At 42.7% G+C, this 19,070-nt stretch overlaps 1 protein-coding gene across 1 annotated transcript in view; it reads left to right on the top strand.

Annotated features, from left to right (window-relative positions):
• LOC133457979 (receptor-type tyrosine-protein phosphatase F-like) overlaps nucleotides 1-19,070 on the top strand; it is a 191,313-nt gene that overhangs the window by 27,372 nt on the left and 144,871 nt on the right. The window contains exons 2-3 of the mRNA XM_061737398.1: nucleotides 12,149-12,323; nucleotides 17,127-17,272. Of these exons, the coding sequence (XP_061593382.1) occupies nucleotides 12,182-12,323; nucleotides 17,127-17,272 (288 nt within the window). The 5' untranslated portion in view covers nucleotides 12,149-12,181. The remainder of the gene's footprint in view (nucleotides 1-12,148; nucleotides 12,324-17,126; nucleotides 17,273-19,070) is intronic.

Genomic DNA, 19,070 nt, shown 5'->3' with positions numbered 1-19,070 from the left:
CACTCCGAGAGCGGAGAGCTCTGCCAGGAACATAAGGCACTATCAGGTCTTGCAAATATTGCAGAACTAAGCCGTTTTGGGCCTTATACGCAAGTAATAAAATTTTTAATTGGATTCTGAATTTTACGGGTAGCCAATGGCTGGAGCCTATTCAGCAAATTACTTGGACATGCTGCTAACAACACATTACAGTAATGTAGTCTAGAAGATACAAACGCATTAACTAGTTTTTCGCATCACTCTGCGAGAGGATTTTCCTAATCTTTGCAATATTACAGAGATGGAAAAATGCTATTTTACAAATCTGATTAACATATGATCACACACACATCACAACGACGGAACCTGTCAATCACAACGACGGAACCTGTCAATCACAATGGTGGCACCTGTCAATCACAACTATGGAACCTGTCAATCACAACCATGGAACCTGTCAATCACAACCATGGAACCTGTCAATCACAAAAATGGAACCTGTCAATCACAACGATGGAACCTGTCAATCACAACTACAGAACCTGTCAATCACAGCGATGGAACCTGTCAATCACTGTGATGGAACCTGTCAATCACAACCATGGAACCTGTCAATCACAACGTGGAACCTGTCAATCTCAACGGCAGCCTTGGCTCTGTTAGAGGAACCTGCTGATGCAGGACCAGTAGTGAGTCTTCAGGGACCATGTAAACTTGCTGGTCCAGGATAAAGACACTATCTTTGTTATTAATCCGGAGATGAATGCATGTAAATGAGGAGATCTCACCCCTAGTTCGGAGAAGACTCGATTCAGCTGTAATAGACCAAACATCGATTACGTGATTTGTTTTCTGAAGAGCAGTTTTGAGCGGAAGGATGGCTGGATGGACGGATAAGCTTTATTTCAGACTCTTCAGTCAATATCAAATCACAAAATAATGAAATAGAATACATTCTTTAAACAAAAAAAAACATTACAGCTTATAAATGACAAGAATTTAAAATATAGACAGATCTTTTCCAATGTCTCCAGAAACATGATTCGTACTTTATAATTAGATTATTGGGAATAATTCTCAGATATATGACCATATATACCTCAGCACAGCTAGACACATGCGTACATTTGGAGATACAAGCGTGCACCTGTGTGTCCCGGGAACTTAAGCTCTGAATGCATCATTAGAGGCCCCCTGAAGCGTTTTCAGTTTCCCTGTAACAACACCAGAGAGGAGCCTGGTAGCCTGGCATGAACGTTTAATATCATCTGATCATCCGCACAAAGAAAATAAAGAACATACACTCCTGGTACAGCATGCAGCCATGTTGCTCTGGATTAAATCATATCCATGCCATGCAAAGGGTGGATGTTTTTTAAAAGGAAGATGTTTACTTTTTCTATGTCAGAATATCATCAGTTGTTGCTTTTGGGACCAAAGGACGTGTTTTCAATTCAATTCAATTCAATTAGATTCCATTTTATTTCTATAGCGTCTAGTACAACAGAAGTTGTCTCTAGGATCTTTCCAGAGACCCAGAACATGAACATAAACCCCGGAGCAATTATTACATAAACATAACATAAACAATGGCAGGTAAAAACTCCCCTAGTGGGAGAAAAATCTTAAAGGGGACCTATTATGGCATTTAATGTATATTTTAAACAGGCCTTGAATGTCTTAAAAACAATCTAAAGCTTGTTTTTTCTACATAAATCAGAAATTCAGCCTGTGGCCCATGTCTCTAGTTTTACCGTTTCTAACCTCTTCTCTGTGAGTGATTCTGAGGGGCGGGGCTATGATAATGAGGCTCTGTGCTGATTGGCTGCTTGAATGACGTTTAACAGGGGAGGGACAAAGCCTCTCCGGGGAGAAGAGTCGGCTGCGTACACTATTAAAGCATGTCCCATGCCAGGGAGCTTCTGCAACAAAATCAATTCCATTGCTTTATTTTTTTGTATTGTACTGTCCTAACTGGCTGCGAGTGTAACGGTTTCAGTGTGGACAGAGAGAGTTTAATGGTTTCAGTGTGGACAGAGAGAGTTTAATGGTTTCAGTGTGGACAGAGAGAGTTTAACAGTTTCAGTGTGGACAGAGAGAGTTTAACAGTTTCAGTGTGGACAGAGAGAGTTTAATGGTTTCAGTGTGGACAGAGAGAGTTTAACAGTTTCAGTGTGGACAGAGAGCGTCCGATGTCACACAGCTCGACGCGATAGTCGGACGCTCTCATTCAGTTACACCCTGTAAACGGATCTTAAGCCTGAATTACGGTTCTGCGTTAAATCGACGCGTACCCTACGCTGTAGGCTCTGCGTTGGTGTAACGCGGAACCATAAATCAGCCTTACGTCACCTCGTCTTCACACAGGAAGATTTAATTGAATTCTAAACAGGTACACCACAGTTACTCAGATTCCTCATCATTTCATATGTTACAAGACAAATGAATCATGTTAACTGTAAATAAATCACAACACTGAATTTTCACAAATGGCAATTTTATTGTTAAAAAAATAAGAACATAAGTAGTATTTAAATAACATTTATGCACTATTGCTGGCTCAAGGAAGGACCGTGCGTCTTCTGAAGGTGTCGTTGAACAGCTTCATGTGCATTGCTTGGAAGATCTGAAACCATAAACAGAAGAAAAATGTATTACTAATAGAGCTCCGCTGTTACCTAACACTCCGTTAGGGAACACTGGGGCCCGGAGCCCGGGGCCCGGGGCCCGGGGCCCGGGGCTCCTCACCGGTCTGGTCCGTGAGCAGACCGGTGAGTGGTGAGTGGCCTCTGGTGCTCCGGAGCTAAGCTAAATACTTAGCTCATGCAAAGATCATACTTGTAGACAAATATAAATAACATAAAAAAATAACGTTACTTACCGCTGACTCGTGTGCAGTTGCCGGGTCCGTGCTGTTGGAACTGATCCTTTTATGAGGGTAAATGTCGATGCAAAACCTCATTTTTACTGTCCCTCGCTGTGGAAACAGTGGGGACATTGGGAACAATGGCGGATGCTCCGACCACATGTCCGACCGGCGTAGTTAGTTGTGGGCGTGGTTTCAGCAGCGGAGGCAAACCTATGGAAATGAGCGCCTATCGTAACGATAGGCGCAGATTTTGAACGGCTCGTAGAAGTCACATGACACTGGGGGATTCAGCCGGGCTGGGGGTTCAGACCTTGCAGAATTTCAAGGGATTTCATCTTTCCTGTGTTGGCAGGGTGAGGGGAGACCACTTTATATATGTTAAAACAAGAAAAAATGTGTTTTTCATAATAGGTCCCCTTTAAGTGGCAAGAAAAGCTCCCCTTTAGGAGGGAAGAAACCTGGACCAGGACCTGGATCATAAGAGGGGAACCTCCTGCTGAAGACCAGCTGGGCAGAGCAGGAAAAGAGAGAACAGACAGAGAGAATGAAGAACAGAGAGAGACATTCAGTGCATGTAAGATGATAATAAAGCGTAATAAACTCAATTTAGACAACTGATGTCAACAGCTGAGTGTCATGATGATTTGATGCAACTTTCATTAACCATTAAAATATTTCAATGAATCTTCATTAAAACACATAATTAAGAAGGATCAATGATGCTTCTTTCCTTAACAATCTGTCCATCCTTTTACCAGTGTCTCAGTGTCTCAAGGTCTTAAGCCCCAGATATACTTGCAGTTCATGTATGTATCATGGCTGCCACGCGTATCCTGCATCCATTTGGGGCGGCAGTAGCTCAGGTGGTAGAGCGGGTCGTCCAATGATCGGTAGGTTGGCGGTTCGAATCCCGCTCCGTCCCAGTTGCTGTCGTAGTGTCCTTGGGCAAGACACCTTACCCACTTTGCCCTGTTTGAATGTTTGGTGGTGGTTGGAGGGGCCGTTTGGCGCAATATGGTAGCCACGCTGGGTACCTTGAAGGGCACTATATAAAACCAAGCCATTATTATTAGGGCCCGAGCACTGACAGTGCAAAGGCCCTATTGTATCTGTAGGAATTCTTATCCTTTTTTTATTTTTCCGACAAAATGAGGGCCTTTTTGCCCCCCTAAACATTCCCCAAAAGTCACCAAATTTTGCATGCAAGTCAGGCCTGGTGATAAATTTGATATTAAATGGCTCAACAGCGCCCCCTAGAAATCTTCGTGCCTCAAGCCCCACAATAGGGTTTGACGTACATGCCCGAAAATTGCTACACACCTGTATCATGTCGCAACTTAAAGAAAAGTCTCCTGGCACCATGGCCGAAACCCAACAGGAAGTCGGCCATTTTGAATTAATCGTGTAATTTTGGAGCAATTTATGCCATTTCTTCGGCCGCTTCTTCGCCCGAACCGTAACGTGCACCCAGGTGTGTTATACATCAAGATGTACATCTCCATCCTGCGACAACGCGCATTACTTTTCTCAGTCAAAAGCGTTACCGTGGCGGCGCTAGACGCCAAAAAGCGCGCCCCCCCTTCATCTGATTGGTCCATATTTGATAGTTCCTACTTTCTGCCATAACTTTTGAATGGTTTGACATAAAGACTCGTGGGTGGTGTCTTCGGACTTGGTATTGAGTACTTGACCTTCATTGGCATGAATTAGCCCCGCCCCTTCATCTGATTGGTCGATATCTGATAGTTCCTACTTTCTGCCATAACTTTTGAATAGTTTGATATAGAGAGTCTTGGGTGGTGTCATCCACTAAATGTCCAGGCCTGAAGAATCTACATGCAAGTCATACAAGTGGTTCCAGCACGCCTGAAGGTGCACAAGGGTGCGAGGGCCCGTTCATCGCTGCTTGCAGCTTTAATTATTATTATTATTTGACTCGTCGACGTGCACATTCTCAAAAAGACACTGAATGCGTACGGTACCTGCAGTTCTCGCACTGCAAGTATATCTGGAGCTTTACCCCTCAAAGGTCTGGGTCTCCAACTACTGCTTTGCTCTGAGACTTTATAATGATTTACTCCCCTCCGTCCCTCATGTCTGCTCACGCCCATATGATCTGCTCTAGGCACGTTTTTAATAAAGGTTGCCTCACAATACTTCTGCCTATCTGTTCTAGTTCAGTATTCAGATTTCATCGTATTTCAATTCTTTTCTACGACCTTTTCTGTAGGTGAACGTCTCTCTTGTTTATCACTACTATCTGCTTCAATACTGTCTTTAGTGTGTCTTTAATATGTCCTTCTTCACGTTTATAATTCAGCAGGTCCTCTCAACTCATTTTTGTTGAAACTGTAAAAGCCCGATTTAACCTTTAAACAGTGTTTCACTCTTGAATTTGCAAAGGCACAACGGTCTTTCTCCGCTCGCAGCTCTTCTCTTCTCGGAGCCGTTTTTCTCTGCTGCTCCAGAAATAGCAGCAGTTATCTCAGGATTAGAGTCCTGAGCCAACTGGCTTAAGTTCACCACTTTCAGTTTCTTTCTCATTTAAAATGTTTCATTTGTTCCAGCTCTCCATCTCTCCTCTCCGCCTCTGCGCTCCGTCAGTTTCTGCCCCGCCGCTACCGTATCGGCTGGCGATCACTTCTTTCCCTTCCTCGTCAGAATCCAGATCAATACATGACTCTGCTCCCCTCCCCAGATACAGCCCAGCGCCTTCATCAACGCAACACCCCCCCTGCTGCTCCTCCTCCTCCTCCTCCTCTTCCTCCTCCTCCTCCTCTTCTTCCTCCTCCTCCTCCTCCTCCTCCTCTTCCTCCTCCTCCTCGTCTTCCTCCTCCTCCTCTTCCTCTTCCTTTTCCTCCTCCTCCTCCTCTTCCTCCTCCTCCTCCTCCTCCTCCTCCTCCTCCTCTTCCTCCTCCTCTTATAGATGAACTTCTCATTCACTGCCTGCGTGGTTTATAGTGATTATTTTCACTCTTCATATCATAGTTTCAGTTCCTGTTACTTCTCTCTCCTGCACACGTATTAAATCTCTTTAGTGAGCACCGTGTTCCATTAATATTTCACTGTTCCCACTTCACAGGCCTGATGATAAAATCCAGAGATTGAATATAACACCTGACTTTGTTTCTAAATCATTAACACACACACACACACACACACACACACACACACACACACACACACACACACACACACACACACACACACACACACACACACACACACACACACACACACACACACACACACACACACACACACACACACACACACACACAGACACACACACACACACAGAGCGGATGCATGTATGAGATGTAAAACATGCAGGACAGGTACAAGGTTGTTCATAGATTAAACTTCTCCAAGACAAAACTATGGAAGCGTATTGCATTCACTGGAGAAAAAACTAATGTGCTGTTTTTCTGAATTAACCAGATTCCTCACAACTTGCAAGAATCTGTCATTCACTTGAGAGCTGGATTTCATGGAAGCAAACATGTTCCTGTCCAGTTTAATCCAGTTTTATTTTGCTTTTGGCTTGAAACATTGGGAGATACTCTTGCCTTTAACTTATATAGATGGTATTGTTATTAGTTTGTCGACTTTGCGCAGGCACCTCAGGACTTTGTCCAGGTCACGCAGGTTGTAAACAGAGCAGATTTTTTTTTCATTAAAACTTTTCAATTCAAATCAATTTTATTTATATAGCGTCTAATACAACAGATGTTGTCTCTAAACGGTTTCCAGAGATCCAGAACATGAACATGAACATAAACATAAACATAAACCCCAGAGCAATTATTATCCAAACAGTGGCAAGGAAAAACTCCCCTTTAGGAGGGAAGAAACCTTGAGCAGGACCAGGCTCATAAGGGGGGAGCCTCCTGCTGAAGGCCAGACCGGGGGAGTCAGGGACGTCATCAGCACAGCAGTCATGTGGAAGCAGCAGCGGGATGACCAGAGGGGGGGGGGGGGGGTGCAGGCAGGCGGAAGCAGCAACAGCAGACAACCACGTAGGCAGGTGGAAGCAGCAACGGGATGACCGGGGATGGGGGGGGGGACACAGGCCAGAACCTTTCTCGGAATTCTGAGATAATTAACTCGTTAATTCAGAAAAACTGTGGATTTGGTGACACCGTTGTAACTATTTTCTGCCCCTCCTCAGTTTAATTTAATTTATATATATAATTTTATTTATTTATTTATTTATTGTTTTGTTTTTGTTTATTGTGTTTGATTGTGTCTTTGTCTACTTATCTTTGTTGTTGCCTTAATCCTGATTTAAGGTTCTGCGTTAAACCAACGCAGAGCCTACGCCGTTGCCGGGACGCCGTCGTGAACCCTTCAGACTTCTCCGTCACTCCATTTCTCCACGGTGCAGTACCCCCCAGAGTGCTAGTTGATACTTTGTTTAGCTTCCGGCTTTTCCGGTCACAGTCTGATTTCCGATTTCGATTTCTGATATCCGCATGTAAACGTATGTTTACGTGCAGCAAAGAGATCAGATTTCTGATGGTATCAGATAAACATCCAGAAGACCCAATCACTTGTCTGAGTTTACATGCTGTTCAGAGAATGGGATAAATGTCCAGAGCATGGCTGACTCCGTGACGCTATGGCCGCGTTCAGACTGCAGGCAAATCTGATTCATATCTGATTCCTTCTCATATCCGATTTTCAGGGCTGACTGTCCATACTGTTTTTAGCAAGTGTCCAAATCGGATATGGCTCTGTTCAGACTGGGCCACATCATTGACTGATCTGACGGGTTGCCGTAGCAACGACGTCGGAGCGGAGGCGTCGCCCAGCGCGTGTATTGTGTGAAGTCATGTAATTGCGACATCAAAAACAATAACAATATGGAGCCAGCTCACATGCTGTTCCATACCTGTAAAGCTGGGCATACACTGTGCAATATTTTAAATCGTTTGACACTGCCCCATCTCACTCTAATCCTCCCGTCGGACCTCTGTTACTGGAACTCGAGGCTGGTTTTGGGGCAGGGGTAGACGCACCCAAACGTGCGTCCTGCCCATCAAAGATTTATATATATATAAAAAAAAACAAAAACATCAGTACCATTTCTGATTGGGTCGGCACTGCGCATCATTTTTAGACATAACAATGAACGCATACAGCAAAAGTTGTGTGATCGGCGGAGGGACCCGGCGTCCCAGCAAAATGAGAAACAGAGAAAGGTGTTCAGAACAAAACCACCAGCAAACTAACAAACCAACCAACAAAGCTGAGAGTTAACAAAACGAACCAGCAATGAACAACTGGCAGCTGATGAGCTGACGGGCTGCAGGTTCAGGCTCTCAGCGCGACTGAAGGCTGATTTATGGTTCCGCGTCACACCAACGCAGACCTGCGGCGTAGGGTACGCGGCGACACGCACCGTACGTGGAAATGCGGTCTTTTTTTTCTGCTATTAAAACATGTGACATCAGAGATTGTACATGCTCTCTGTGAAAGGATGAGTAGCTCCACAACTGGAAATGGGCGGGTGGTTTGGAGCGTCTGGGACAGTCATATCCGATCTGAGTGTTTGGAGCTGTTCAGACTGAGACGCATCTGCCCAAATGCGATATGAAACTACCTCCCGGAGGTGGTTTCCATCTGGTTTGCAAAAATCGGATCTCATGCAGTTTGGGACTGTTCAGACTTCAAAAGAGTTAAAAATCGGATATTTGCCTGCAGTCTGAACGCGGCCTATGTGGCGCTGTAACCATGGTAACCATGGTAACCATTTCAACAAAGCCACTTCCGGTTGACGGTTGTTTTGTTTGGCGCCAATTTTACTCCTTCCGTATATTTTTCCACTTTATTTTGATCTGCTCCGGTGTCCTGATGAAGCTTCTGCCATCTCTTTCACCATCTTTTTAAAGGTGTTTAAACAACGATTTGCAAGGCACTGACACTGAATCCCTGGTTGCTCCTGGTTGTCAGGCCAGCGCCGTTGTATGGCAGCTCTGCCGACAACTGGTGTGTGAATGTGTGTGTGTGTGGGTGAACGTCTACAGTGTAAAGCACTTTGGGGCTGTAGGAGTACAGCTGGAAAGCGCTGTATAAGTGTAAGCCATTTACCATTTACCATTTAACTATTTAACACGCGCCGTCTCCTTTCACTGCAATATCCGATGTCTCCGTATACATGACGTTAACATTCCGACTGTGAACGAATTATGTAGGTGTTGCTATCTGATTATTAAATGTCCGAAATAGGCCCGAAGAAGAAAAGAGCACTGAAAGTTTACTACTGCTTCACGAACCGGAACTGGAAATGTGTTGCTAGCAAGCAAACCAATCACAGCCCTCTCGGTCTGCGTTGGGTCGTAGCTCCAGTTGTTGGGAGGTGCAGGTCAGGCTACGGTGTAGCTACGGAGAGACTCCCGCGTAGCCGCGTACCCTACGGTGTAGGTTTAACGCAGAACCAGAAGTCAGCCTTCACAGTCCTGTGTGATTGCTTCTGTTTGATGTAAAAAATTTATAAATAAAATGTAAAAAAAAACAAAAATAAAGATCCAGGGTTCAGAAACACTGATGTCTCGTTGCTTCAACACGCCTGATTCAACTATATGATGATGTCCAGAACAAAGGCATAAGGAACTAAGCGACTGCTTAGGGCCTCGTGACCACTAGGGGGCAGCCAAGAGTTAAAAAAATAAATAAATAAATAAAATTGTTTAACTTAAAGCGACACTATGTAACTTTTCCACCTTAATCTAATATTTCCAGAGTCATTGTGATGGAACATCAACTTCCAACAGGTTTAATGACACCTCTGTCATGGTCTGAGGGGTCTGTATCGTCTTCACTGGCACTATGTAACTTTGAGGAGCATGGTAGGAACCCTGCCACACTAAAAAACTACAAATCGTTACGACTTTGACTGCTTTACGGCATACGTCACTTCCCCCTCCTTCCCGATTCGCAGTCGAGACGAAAATGGGCGAGGCGTGGAGCTCAGAGCTCCGCAGAAGCTGGTAACCTGTTGCTGCGTCGTGGCTGCAGCAGCTCCACACAACAGACATGGGGAAAAGATCAACAATGGTTTAACTTTTCACCGCTTTCCTGCTCGGAGGCAGAACCACGCAGGCCAAGTATCTGATATAACAAAGTAAAAGAGTGAAAGAGTCGTCGGCTCGCTTGGATCGCGGCTGTAACGACCAAACACCTTCCACACAGTAAAGCCTGAATTATGGTTCTGCGTTAAATCGACGCAGACTTACGGCGTAGGGTACGTGGCGAACGCAACGTACGGTGCGTGTCGCCGCGTTCCCTACGCCGTAGGCTCTGTGTCGATTTAACGCAGAACCATAAATCAGCCTTAAACCACAAACACTCACAGAGACGGGTCAGATCAAAACACGGGTTTTATTCCCCACTTCTCCAGCTAAGCGCAGTTGCTGGCCAGCTCTCTGCGGTGCAATTAACCCCAATCTTCAGATAAAACTAGTTTGTTGAGGAAAAAATATTAACTCTTATTTGTAGCTGCAGAGGAAAAAAATAATCTCACGAGGAAAACAAAAATATTGTTCACGCCTCGGAGCCTCTTCACCATAATATAGCAGTCAAAAAAAAAGAAAAGAGAAGTAAGAAGGATACAAAACATGTACTGTATGTTGTACTACTATTATACAAATTTATTGAAACACATGGCGAGTCAAACATTTACCAAAGCAGCTGCCAAACACTCCTAAACAAGGTAGCCGGAGACGGTGATTGTGCAGAACTGCGGGAGTAATCCCTTATAAAGAGTGGCGCTCCGACCAGGAGCTTCATTCTTTAGTAGGGATTTCATATGGATCCAAAACGTTAATAATCATTATTTTCTCCATATACCGCTCCCTGGCTTCCTTGTTTAAGGTATCCCGGTAAATTCCAGTTCCTTTCCAGCAGTTTAACATCTTTTTTTTTGCGTTCCGTCTGTTCACTTGGTGAAACAGAAAAGCGTCCCGTCTTCTCTCAAAACAAATGCAGCGACGGGACAGGATCTTTCCGGCAGTACGCGCTGGTGCTCATGGGAAACGTAGTGTTCTTTCTGGTAAAACACTACCGCTTTTGTCCAAAAGATGCCGCCAAACTAAGAAAAGCTGAAAGTTACGTTGTGCTGCTTTAATATTTGATTTTGAAACAATTTTTCGTTACCTTGTTTCTGGTACCTCTGTTCATTTACATTATTATTTAAGTATTTGTTGGATTTTATTTGTTTATTTTATTTAATAATGTTCGTTTTTTGTCTGTTTTAATTTATTTTTGTATGGAGAACATATTGGCGAGGTACTGTTTATCTAAGTTGAGTGATTTTAATTATAGTTCTAGTTTTTGTTGTACTTTGTTGTTCCACTTCAAATTGTTGTTGCACATTTCTGTTCCAGTTTATTTAAAACCAAAAATAAAGTAGATAACATGTTTACAGTAAATGATTTATAAATGATCTATTTGATTATTTTGTTTCTTTTACTAGGCCTACACTGTAGATGACACTCAGCATCACACTTACTTAGTACTATATCACTTTAAATATTGAGTGTAAATCAACCCCAGGCTGCTCTTGCAGCTGAATTTACTCCAATTTCAGATTAAAAACTATAGATGGTAAAAACCTGCCAGGCTGACAGTAGGATGATGGAAACAACTCAATATTAATGAAAGATTTTTCTGCAAGTTTGTTAATCTGTTGTAGCTTCCATGGTCGTTCAACGTTTAGATGAAATATGCTTTATTTGTTTAAGTAGAACACCACAGTAAAACATATCTTGCTTGATCTACTTTTAAAAATGAAGGCAACTTTTTCACATGAAATTTTTATGTAGATCAAGAAAGACTAGTCTTTGTATAAACTACTTCATTTTTAGTATGTACAAAATTCATTTGCAAGTAAAGTCAACTTAATTTTGATAAATAAAGTAAACTTAACACAATTAAGACTGTACTTGCAAAATGTATTATTTACATACAAAAAATTAAGTAGTTCATACAAAGACTAGTCTTTCTTGATCTACATAATAATCTCATGCAAAAAGTTGCCTTCATTTTTTTAAGTAGATCAAGCACAATATTTGTAACAGTGCTCTGTTTCCCGGCTCTGTCTCCTTCCAACTTCAAAGATCTCACCTGTAACCCTGCAGGACGTCTTGGCTCTTAGCGCAGGATTTGTTTCCTGGATTTCCCGGACCGGAGTGACCCCACAGTTTCTGATTCTGTTGTTCTTTTTGTTCTGTAAAAGGCTTATTAGACTCCTCAAAAAGGGCTCTGTAAATCCATGTGAAGTGGTGTGTGTGTTTTCAGATCTGATCTGATGAGTGTGTGGGCTCCCAGCTGATGAGCAGCTCCCCCCGGACCCGAGCAGAGCAGAGCACCAGTCAGAATATGGGCCTGGGATCCAGAGGGCTGCCACCTTTCACCAGAGCTGTTCTCCACCTCGTGTTGCTGGCCAGACTGGTCCCCCCGTCCCACGCTGAGAGTGAGTACCGGTCCCGTCCACGCGGCTCTCAGCTCAGCTGCACCTTTCAGACTAAACTAATAAAACTGTTTATTTTGACCATTAATATATTTTCCTGACAAAAATGCGACCTGTCATCATTCAGACGGCTTTAAGATGTTCTTATTTTATTTTTATTTATTTTTTCTTATTTTATTCTATATTTCATTCATTAAAAGGAAAACAAAACAGTTTATAATATATATATATATATATATATATATATATATATATATATATATATATATATATATATATATATATATATGTATATATATATATATATATATATATATATATATATATATATATATATATATATATATATATATATACATAATATATAATATAATATAATTACAACAAAACTCTTTCCTTGAATGAAAGGGAACAGAAAGAAGACTAAGCTTATTTTATCTATGTCAGGGTTTGACATTCCCCCCAGCTTTCAGTTTCTGTTTTGCCCCGCCTGTGTCCCATCTGCCCTGATTGTCTGCACCTGTGTCTCGTCGTGTCTCGTTATCCCCTGTGTATATCTGGTCTTGTCTTTCCCTTGTTCCCTGTCGGACCGTACTGTTATCCTCCATGTCTCCTGCCTGTTTTGCTCCAGTCTTTTTTGATCCCTGTTTTGATCCTGCCAAGCAGCGCTTTGTTTTTGCCTTTTCTGGAATAAATCCTTGGTTTTTGCAACTCCTGCCTCCTGCTCATTTGCGCATTTGGATCCACACCATACACCAGACGTGACTGAACGGACCGACCAAAAATGGACCCAGCGGGAGAGTGGATTTCCCTCTGGGAGTTTCTCCGCCGGGAGGTGGAGAAAAATAGGAGGTGGTTCGAGGAGGAGGAGTCCCCCTTCTGGGGAACACGCCTGGCTCGGGGTGGGCCCCGGAGCACCCAGGCTCTGGAGCGACGGCGTCGATGCCAGCCCCAGCTAGCCTCTGTTCCGGCGGTGGTCTCGGACACGTCGTCGGGGGTGGTCCCGGACGCATCAGTCCCTGCTCCGGTGATGGTCCCGGGCCCCCCGCAGTCAGCGCCAAGGACCCGGGCTCCCCTGCAGCCGGCTCCTCGTATCCTGGGTTCCCCGTCAAGTCAAAGTTCCCTGTCAAGTCAAGGTTCCCCATCAAGTCAAAGTTCCCCGTCAAGTCAAGGTTCCCCGTCAAGTCAAGATTCCCCGTCAAGTCAAAGTTCCCTGTCAAGTCAAGGTTCCCCGTCAAGTCAAGGTTCCCCGTCAAGTCAAGGTCCCCTGCCAAGCCCCATGCCAAGCTCCATGCTAAGTAGTCCAGGTCCCACGCCAAGACCCAGGCCTAGGCTTCAGGGACGTCCCCCCGGACGTCCCCCCGGACGTCTGCCCAGTCCCGAGGTCGGCCCCCGGAACGTTGGCCGTGTGTTGGCCTGGGTCGAAAAAAAAAGTCGAAATGTTTAGAAAAAAGTTGAAATGTCGAGATTAAAAAGGAAAGGAAAAAGGAAAGGAAAAAGGAAAAAAAGAAAAAAAAAAAGGAAAAAAGAAAAGCAAAAAAAAAGAAAAAAAGGAAAAAAGGGAAAAAAAGAGAAAAAAAGGAAAAAAAGGAAAAGAAAGGTCAAACATTTTTGAAAAAGCTCCAGGGAGTCAGGTTGCCGACCCCTGCACTAGTGGAAAAGAGCCATAAGTAGATCACAAAGTAGGTGTAGAGAAGTTTGAGTGCAGTTTGAGTGAAAGGGAGAGTGTGGTCCAGGGTAGAAGGACGGACGTTGTCAAGAGCTTCTTGAACATAGCGGGACAGCTCTGTTGCTGTGGTCACTGGTGACTTGTTCCACCGTTGAGGAACAACCGAGGAGAGGAATCGTCACTGGGATGGCGTGAGAAGATGGCGAGGCCAGTCTGTGTTCTTGAGAGGAAGGCCTTTACAGTTGAGTTCATAAAAGACTCATTTAGCTCACAGGACGCATGAAACCATGGAACTGAAACATCTGGTGAGTTTCTTTCTGCCCACAAGTAATGAGAAGCCTTGCAGAGGTGAAATGCAACCGCAAAAGACATCCATGAGCTGGACTGACACAAGAGAGGCAGTGGTTGTCCAGACTGGACGCCAGTGGGAGACCCGGAGCTGGAAAAATATCTGAAGCTGTAGTCAGGACCACCGGTGCAGTGTTTGCACGGACCCCCACAGACAGGACATGAAAGGTCCCTAAGATGTCCCGGGAGAGAACTGAAGTCATACACAGAGAAGAACCTTTCTCCTGGAGTCTTGTCTGTTCTTTCTCCCCAGCAGTTCCTTTGAAACTGGTTCCAGCTGAGAACTGGGCTGGAGGAGGCAAGCAGGCTGATGGTTGCCTGGTAACGGCGATTGTTGTGTGAGGCGTCGTGTGCATGTAGCAATGATTGACATTACTTGGCTTTAGCCAGCAAATCAGCCAAAAAAAATGGGATTACTAACATCCATGTTCCGTCATAAATAGCAAGCGTCAACTCACAGCATGTCGTCAACATTTTCTTCAAGCTTGCTGAGTTACTCAGTCAGTCAGTCAGAACAGCGATTAGCTGCAGAGGTTCCTGCCAGCAAGTCCCCAGGAAGAGAAGTTATTTCTGCCATTTTTGGCCTGGTTATACAGCAGTAGTAGGATGTAATGGTTAATGGTTTGGTTAAAGAAAAGTGACCAAAAAGGTTTATTAAACAGAGTTGGGGTCAAAAACAGGTCACCAGACCACAAGGCAGACTAACAGACAGAGCAGCTAGAGATAAGAGCGGCGTCTGAGTCAGGCAATGCAAAAGCAAGCTACACAGGTGAAACTCAGGAGCACGCTGAGGTGGTACGGTCACCAAAAACACCAGAGGGAAACCGCTGCAGAAAAAGATCTGTGGCGAAAGCACCGGAACGCAAAATGGAGTCGTAGCAAGACGTAGCGCCTCCCGGAATCCACAAGGGAAAAACACTGACAGTAATACTGGAAGAGGATGTAAAACTACAGAAGATAGAACGATAGAAGAAATGCAACTTTCAATGAAGCAAAACCCAAACAAAGACATCTTGTGATCAAATGTTTTTATTTATATTTCATTTTTTTTATATCATAAACAGTGGCATCCACAATGATGTCATACAAACATTATACACATAATTTCACCCCATTCCAAACCCACCCCTCATAACTAAGCATTCGATGAAAATAATTAATAATTAATAATAAGGAAAACAGAAAAAAAGATAATACAACAATAAAAAACAAACAAACAAAAGAAGGACAAAATAAAACAAAGGCCAAACAAACATGTTCTGGGTATGGGTCTCTGGAAAGCGTCTAGAGACAACTCTGTTGTATTAGACGCTATATAAATAAAATTGAATTGAATTGAATTGAATAATATGAAAAACTGGACAAAGATCGCTGCAACAAGGTAGTTTCAAGTTTGGCTTTAATCTGATCTGCTGCCATATACCAAAATAAAATATTTAGTTGTTTGCACTATGGATTGGGGCTGTAGATATTTCCAGGTAGATAATATCAAGAAAAGTCAAATACCAATGGGAGATGTTAAGCGTGTGTGGTTTCCATCTTACTGCAATTATCTTGATTGCTGCTGTTAGACCAGCTAGCAAAATTTGTTTTCGACATAGTGAAGCATTAATTGTGGATAAATGATTTAAAATAAGTGTTTGAGGGTTTACTGGAATATTCTGTACTGTTATGGAGGATAATGCAGTTGCAACCTGTTGCCAGAAGTTTGCAGCAGGTTGTCATTCCCAGAGCGTCTGCATGAAGGTTCCTGGTTTATTCTGAGAGAATAATTACATAAAGAGACCTGGATCTTCAGATGGTAAAGCTTGCAAGGTGTTAAATAGGTAAATAAGTCGCAAGGTAATTTAAATAAGTAAATAAGTCACAAGGTAATTTAAATAAGTAAATAAGTTAAATAAGTGTGTACAAATTGATAATGAATAAGCTGATGATCTGGGTTTGTGCCACTGACTTGTAATGTTAGCTTTTTTTCCACGGAATAACAAGTTGAGATCGAATGAGACAAACAAAGACATCTTTAAAACACGACAAGCGGTTGCTGTTCATGTCCATTCCTAGCTGTGATGGTGCCGGCGAGCGTGCAGCACGCTTATCTCCGTCTGCAGGTGCTGCTCTTCACAGGTGTGGCCACGGGGGGCAGGGGATATTGTTTTTACAACATTGTTTGAACAGCTCCCAGCTCTTTTTAATCTGATGGTGGTTGTTCATGTCCAGGGGTCGGCAACCCTAAATGTTGAAAGAGCCATATTAGACCAAAAACACAAAAAAACAAATATGTCTGGAGCTGCAAAAAATGAAAAGTCTTGTATAAGCCTTAGAATGAAGACAACACATGCTACATGTATCTATATTAGTTATAACTGGGGGAAGATTTTTTTTTTCATTATGCACTTCGAGAAAAAAGTGGAACTGTCGAGAAAAAAGTAGAAAGGTCGAGAAAAAAGTCGAAATGTCAAGATTAATGTTGAAGTAAAATCTTGATAAAAAAGTCGAAATGTCGAGAAAAAAGTCAAAATGTCGAGAAAAAAGTCAAAATATCGAGAAAAAAATCTAAATGTCGAGATTAAAAAGGAAAGGAAAAAGGAAGGAAAAAAGGAAAAAAAAGAAGAAAAAGAAAAAAATAGGAAAAAAAGAAGAAAAAAAGTTCAAACATGTTTGAAAAAGCTCCAGGAGCCACTAGGGCGCTGCTAAAGAGCTGCATGCGGCTCTAGACCTGCGGGTTGACGACCCCTGTTCATGTTGAGTAACGTGTCTCCTCTTCCACCTGTGGTCTCTCTCTGTCGCAGGCATACCCAGCTTCATCAAGTCCCCCGATGATCAGATAGGGATTTCAGGAGGAGTGGCGTCATTCGTTTGTCAGGCTGTCGGTGAACCCAGACCTCGCATCACCTGGATGAAGAAAGGGAAGAAAGTCAGCTCTCAGCGATTTGAGGTGGGACCCGTGAGCTGAACCCGGAGCGCTGTCTCACCTGTTCAGATGTGCCTGCAACATACCAGACTAGGGTTGTCCCCATCACGATTTTCTAGCTCCTGATCCAATCCCGATCACTTGAGTTTGAGTTTCTGCCGATCCCGATTTTTCCCGATCCGATCACTTTTTTTGGCTCCCGATACATTTCCGATTTCCATTCCATTTCCCCATCAGATACAGTTTACATGGTCGGATTTAATTTTAATTCTGAATTAAAGAGAGATTAAATTTCCCATGTAAACGCACTATATATTGTAGATCAGGTTGTATTGACAAATGTCCATATTGAGAAGAGCTCCTGCAGTAGATTAAATGCCTTTAAAATTTGAAGACCAATTTATCCAGAATGAGAGGATAGAAAAGTGATGAGAATATAATTGACATAAGGAAGTGGATAGGCTTCTTGGTACATTTACACAAAGAGAGAAAAAAAGGACACAAAAATCACAAAATGTCCAAATTAACAGCATCATTAATTATTATTAAGGCTGTCAAACGATTAATTTTTTTAATCGTGATTAATTGCATGTTGTCCATAGTTAACTCGCGATTAATCGCATATTAATCGCACATTTATTCACAAATCTTTTGCTGTTTTTTTGTTTGTTTTTAATACTGTTAACAACATGAGAAAGGGCAAATAGGCTGCTTTATGCCAATGTTTATTCAACTTTCCACAAAAAAAGCTTTTGACCTGAATGTAACATTCCTTCATAAATACAAACACAATGTAGTTCCAACTTTACACTTGTAAAGACTAACTTATGATTCCTTGTTTTTTTAAGCAGCTCAATGTAAAACAATGAACCATATGCATCACAAATATTGTACAAGAAGTGCATTGGTCAGCATTGGTCATAATTACACTTTCCATGTAATTATGTCTAACCTCATATGGAGGAAAATAAAAGGCTACAAAAATCTTCTCCTAAGTGGGATCAAAACAGGGGGATACACAAAATAAATTACAAACAAATGAAGTGCACATGTAACAGCAGGGAGTAACTCAGCCTATAAAGTGCAGAGCGTTTCCTCACCTGATCCTCAGTGCTCAGCCATAAACTTGTGTGTGTGTGTGCGGGGGGGCATTATTAAGTTTTATGTTTTATGTAAAGCGCTTTGCGTTGCATTTTTTATTTTGTATGAAAAGCACTTAACAAATAATTTGACTCGTCCTTTTTTGCAAGCAGCTTTTGACGAGGTAGGGGTGGGGGGTTGGGGGCAGAGCGGTGCGGCGCACTCTGTTCGTGTGTTTGGCTGCAGGTATTTGAGACTCGACGTACTTAGATGGTAATTCATTTCAAATCGACATGCAAATAACTTTAATCTTGTCCAGCGAAGCATCTTTCTGAAAGTGAACTTGCTGTTCAAAAGTCTCTTTTCATTCTCCATCTTTCAGTTCACCGTACTTTTCCTCAAACTACGGTGCCATCAAGCGCCAGAAATGATATCATGCCCCTTTTTTTTAAAATCCTACACGTTAATCGTGCGTTAAAAAAATTGTCGGCGTTAAGAGGACGTTAAGTTAACGCGTCGCTAACGCGTTAACTTTGACAGCCCTAATTATTATTAATTATTCCATTTAATCGAAACTTTTTTTGGTTTCTTTTCTTAAGCTGAATAGTTTCCACAACAAAACAAATAGAAATTGTCTGGGCAAAATTATTGATTATAACATTTTCCGTTAAGAGTAGTGATTAGAAAATGTATTTTAAGTTATTTACACATTCAGGCAATCCGCTATTGTTCCATGCCCTTT

The sequence above is a fragment of the Cololabis saira genome, chromosome 13 (genome assembly GCF_033807715.1).
Source record: "Cololabis saira isolate AMF1-May2022 chromosome 13, fColSai1.1, whole genome shotgun sequence".
Lineage (NCBI taxonomy): Eukaryota > Metazoa > Chordata > Actinopteri > Beloniformes > Belonidae > Cololabis > Cololabis saira.
The sequence above is the reverse complement of the archived record's forward strand: the minus strand, read 5'-3'. Positions and strand labels throughout refer to the sequence as shown.